A 5,056-nucleotide genomic window follows, 5' to 3' on the forward strand; every position below is an offset into this window, starting at 1 on the left:
ACCAGGTCAAGCCACAATAACAGGGACCTGTCGTCCACACACACACAAACACATAAATCTTCAACCTATCATGGGAGTTTTGGTCACTTTCCCATTGGAATCAACAAACACCCTTACACGCTTACTATTATAATCTGCTGTAAAAATGGAGCTTTCATGGATTATCACAACAGTCAAGCCTGAGTTTTCTAACTCAATTTTCTTCTTGGCTTCCTCCCCCAACATACCCACAACCTCTGGCCATGTCCTGAGTGGAGCAGTGTTCACTTCGAATAGTTTTTTTCGTTGCTCTTCACTGATCTGACCTGCAACAACATAAAGCACAAAGCATTTTTATCTGTAAATATACTATATATGCACTGCATATACCTAGCTAGGGGCATGTATACTCTAACAATGTATATATCCCACTACGAAGATATATATTCCAGACCTGTAACAGCACAAATTTTGTTGCAGGTCAAGATATATATGTCCGTGGCTAAATATATACAATGCATATTGACACAGCGAGGTTAGGACTCGGTGCATATATTCTTTAGTTGGATATATATGCACCCACACAAGAATAAATTGTGGATATATATATCTACCTATGGAAATATATATTGAATCCCCACTAGTTGTAAATATACAAGGTATATATTTACCTATGGACATAAATATTTTCATCTGTTACAAATCATCCAGATGCCGGTGGATATATGCAGTGTATATACTTGGTAGTGGAATATACATTGGGAGCTTCAACAACATAAATTAAATAGCTTATGTCAATGCATAAATGAAGGATACAACTCGCTCTAAACATATCTATTCTCGCGTGGAACCACTTCAATCACAAATCCCTTTGTGGGTATATATATGCAGTGTATATATTCTATCCTGTAGCAATAAAAACCACAAATAATCCCTTTGTGGATGCGTTTAGAGGGTATATATATACTTACTAGGGTGTCATTTTCTTTGTCCTATAACCAGTTGGGAGCATTGCTTTTCATCCGCCATGGCTAACACAGCAGCACCGAAGGAAATCAAGATAACCAAATTTTTGGGGTTCTATGCAATTTGGGGCATGTCACTTGGCTTATTTAGATTTTATTCTAAATTGGTGTTGCATGTCAAGCCCAGTGACATCGATTGCCGCGTCCTAAATGTTTAGAGGCTGCCAAGTGGGTAGGGGAGAGACCCCTATACATGGGTCGTTCGGATCTATTGAGGTGTGCTTGATCATCAGTACGTGTTCAGATTTGTGCTAATAATAACTTTTTTTAAACCCACAAATGAATCAGCCTAAATTTGATCATATTTGAAAACACTAAGTATCAGGATCAAGTCTTGCTGAGTGCAAGGTTCCGACATTATAAGGGATGAGGCTGAGATCGTGTCCTCGGCGAATTGCGCACAAGCGTCAAAAAGTACACATTTCAAAGTGTGCCATAACTATCAATTGCCAATACTTGTTCCAGTATAGTAGTGCAAATGAGTCAATTATGAATTAAAAACCTTAAGAGTTGTGCATAGGTGCACAAATGGACCAATTATAAAAGAGTAGAGTATGGTGAAACAAGCTTTCTTTTCAAATTAAATAAAAAAATAAAATGTTCAAAATAATATTACAAGCAAAAATGCATGCGAATTGTAAGACATCTTAACATTATTTTATTTCTTCAAAACATTCCTCTCAAAACATTCCTCTCAAACATGCATATGTAAAGCTGAAATTTGCATGCTCCTTGTGATTTTTCATTTAATTTAAGATCTATAGTTATATATTAACAAATAGTTTGATATAATTATATATAGATAAATGATGTATTTTTTAATAAAATTATATTCATTAGTAGATATCTATTTATTAACACATGTTTCTTTTTAAATTAAATAAAAACATTAATTGCTCAAAATAGTATTACATGCAAAAATGCATGTAAATTGTTAAAGATATCTTAACATAATTTTTTTTCCCTAAACATTCCTTTTTTTCCCATCAACAAAGCATAAAAAAATTAGATTTTAGGAAAAAAAAACACTTTTTTTTCACATCACTATTTGTCTCAATCTTAAATAAAGTTGTAAGAATGCATATTCTAATATTGCATTTTTTCATTTAACTTTGATTCTAATCTTAAATAAAGTTGTAAGCATGCATATTCTAATATTGCAATTTTTCATTTAACTTTGGTTCTATAATTATATTAACAAATAGTTTGATGCAATTATATATCTATAAATGATACATTTTTATATGAAGTTTGCTTCCTTCCATTAGATATCTCTATTTAATAACACATGTTTATATATATTAAAAAAACTTAATTGTAAAACCTAAATTTAAACCTAACATTATAGTAACTTAACTTGCATAGCACCAAATCCTCATACTTAATTAAAACATAATAAATTTTATTAGCCAATCCAATCCACTCTAATATATGAGAGTTAAAATTTGGCTGAAATTTAATACTATAATCTCAAATTGTAAACCACAACTGTTTTAAAAATACATCATTATTTTTCATACTTACCAATATTTGGTAGTCATGACTCATGAAAGAATCCTTAGGATTTGAAGTATATTTTCCCATGCTAAAATCAGACCAGCAATTGATAACATAGAAATTATGCATATAAAATATGCAAATATCTTCAACCTAAATTGGGGATATAATAGACTTTTCCCTTTAAATCAACAGACACTCTTACACGATTTAAGTCTATTTTGCATTCAACTATGGTCAAATCAGGGATTATCTCAACATTCAAATATGGGTTTTCTAATAAAATTTTCTTTTTGGCTTCCTCTCCATTCATACCCACAACCTCTGGCCATTTTCTTGGGTTTTTTTTCAAAAAAATTTCTTTGGCTCTCTCTTCATTCACATCCAGAGACTCTCGCCATTTTTTTGATGGAATCTTCATTTCATGCTTTTCATTGGATTCATCTGTAATTTCATTTACAATGAAAATGATTAGATTTCAATAATATAGGAAGAAGAGTTGAAGACAATAAAATAATATTATTACATTCTTCACATAATTTATTAAATCTTACAAATCAAATTGAAAGAAGAAGATTATAATTTTTGGATCAGTGTGTGATCCCATTGTTAGGATGTTTAGAGAAACACATCACTCAAACATTGATACTAAAAAAAATTGCACAATCAAATCTAGAAGAAACTAAATGATAGAAGATTATAAAGCAAAAAGATATTTTAGATCATCAAAACAAGAATGAAATAAAACTAGAGAATCCAATAAGAATGACTTCAATTTGAATCAGAAATAATAAAACAATAGATTTTTCAATCCTTTTTAATAAATTATGTTAGAAAGATTCATGCAAAAGCATGGAAGGTCTTTACTTATGGAAAACAATTTTTTTTTAAAGTTCAAACATGAAAGATAGGATTCTTAGCATACCTTTGTGGACAAATTTTGTTTGGGGTTCTTTTATTGTTTGACATTCTTTTTTTGATAAAATTTTCTCTTTGGCTTTCTCTCCATTCATACCCACAAACTTTGGCCATTTTCTTGAAGGAATCTTTATCCCATGCTTTCTATTGGACTCATCTGAAATTTTATTTATAATGAAAATAATTAGATTTCAATAATATAGGAAGAGGATCTTGAGGACAATAAAATAATATTATTACATTTTTCTCATAATTTATCAAATCTTACAAATCAAATTGAAACAAGAAGATTATAATGTTGTCAGATTTCCACTATCCATGCTAATATCATTTAGTTTATTTTGGATTCAATCGTGTAGGTAACTTTTTTAGCATCAACGTTTTGGATCGACGTTTTGGATCACATTATGTGATCCTATCATCAAGATGTTTAGAGAAGCACATCATCACCCACAAAGTTGATGCTAAAAAAGTTACACAATCAAATCTAAAAGAAACTAAGTGATAAAAGATTATAAATCAAAAGAGCATTTTAGATTATCAAAATGAGAATGAAATAAAATTAGAAAACCCAATAACAATGACTTCAATTTGAATCAAAAGTAATTAAAACAATAATTTTTTATTTTTTTTCATGTTAGAAACATTCAAAGCTTGCAAGGTCTGTAACTATGGAAAACAATTTTTTAGAAAATCAGATATGAAAAATAGAAATTATTTGCATACCTTTCTGGATTAATTTTGTTTGAAGTTCTTCTTGATTTTCTTTTTGAGGAAGCGGCCCAAAGCAAGACATATTAAAGTCAGTTAGATGCTTCAAATATGATTTACAATAAACAGCTGTATCATGGCAAAAAGCTCCCATCTTCGTTGAAAAAATACAATTCTCTATCCAAATTAAATAGCAAAAATTAAATGCTTAAAATAATGCATGCAAACATGCATATTTCACATAGATTTTTTCCAAAACATTCTGTTTTTTCAATGACTATTTTTAAATAAAGTAATGCTCAAATTTACATGTCATGCAGATCTAAAACTATATGTTAACAAATAGTTTGATATAACTATTTTTAGGATAAATGATCTATATTTTTAATATGAAATTAATATCTATTTGTGAACACATTTTTATATATTTAAACATCATCTTATCTTATCTATCTGTGGATAACTAAAGCTAATATTTTAGTGTGCTTTTTATTATTATTTTTTTAATATAATTATTGGTGGATAGTAATTTTATATTTTAGATTAAAACTTCTCTTTGATCATTGTTTAGGGTATATGTTATAAAATTATTATTATTTTTTAATATAATTATGGGTGGATAGTAATCATTGTTTAGGGTATATGTTATAAAATTATTATTATTTTTTTAATATAATAATGGGTGGATAGTAAATTTAATATTTTAGATTAAAAACTATGTTTGATCATTGTTTAGGGCATATGTAATAGATTTTCTAATTAATAAAAAATGATTTTTTTTTTTCAATGCGATTGGTCAATTTTTTTTAAAATTATATAATTTATAAAAATGGTTTTTCTTTGATATGATTTTTAAATTTTTTTAAGAATGATAGATTTTTTTAGATGTCTTTTTTAAAAAAAATTAAAAAAATATCTATTTAAAT

At 28.4% G+C, this 5,056-nt stretch overlaps 1 protein-coding gene across 1 annotated transcript; it reads right to left on the minus strand.

The window, feature by feature from the left end:
- Positions 1 to 2,493: 2,493 nt before the first annotated feature.
- LOC131061483 (uncharacterized) lies at positions 2,494 to 4,284 on the minus strand. Its single transcript, XM_057995179.2, has 3 exons — positions 4,146 to 4,284; positions 3,427 to 3,576; positions 2,494 to 2,945 (listed from the first exon to the last, which is right to left on the minus strand). The coding sequence occupies exons 1-3, from the start codon at positions 4,282 to 4,284 to the stop codon at positions 2,650 to 2,652; spliced, it is 585 nt and encodes a 194-aa protein (XP_057851162.2). The 3' UTR covers positions 2,494 to 2,649.
- Positions 4,285 to 5,056: the final 772 nt, after the last annotated feature.

The sequence above is a fragment of the Cryptomeria japonica genome, chromosome 8, assembly GCF_030272615.1.
Source record: "Cryptomeria japonica chromosome 8, Sugi_1.0, whole genome shotgun sequence".
In the NCBI taxonomy this organism is placed as follows: domain Eukaryota; kingdom Viridiplantae; phylum Streptophyta; class Pinopsida; order Cupressales; family Cupressaceae; genus Cryptomeria; species Cryptomeria japonica.

What these genes read in the sequence shown, in the direction of transcription:
- LOC131061483 (XM_057995179.2), bottom strand. Translation starts at nt 4,284, where the DNA reads ATGGGAGCTTTTTGCCATGATACAGCTGTTTATTGTAAATCATATTTG. An exon ending in AACAAAATTAATCCAGAAAG is followed by an intron (nt 3,577 to 4,145) that starts GTATGCAAATAA and finishes ATAAAATTTCAG; the next exon opens with ATGAGTCCAATAGAAAGCAT. An exon ending in AACAAAATTTGTCCACAAAG is followed by an intron (nt 2,946 to 3,426) that starts GTATGCTAAGAA and finishes ATGAAATTACAG; the next exon opens with ATGAATCCAATGAAAAGCAT.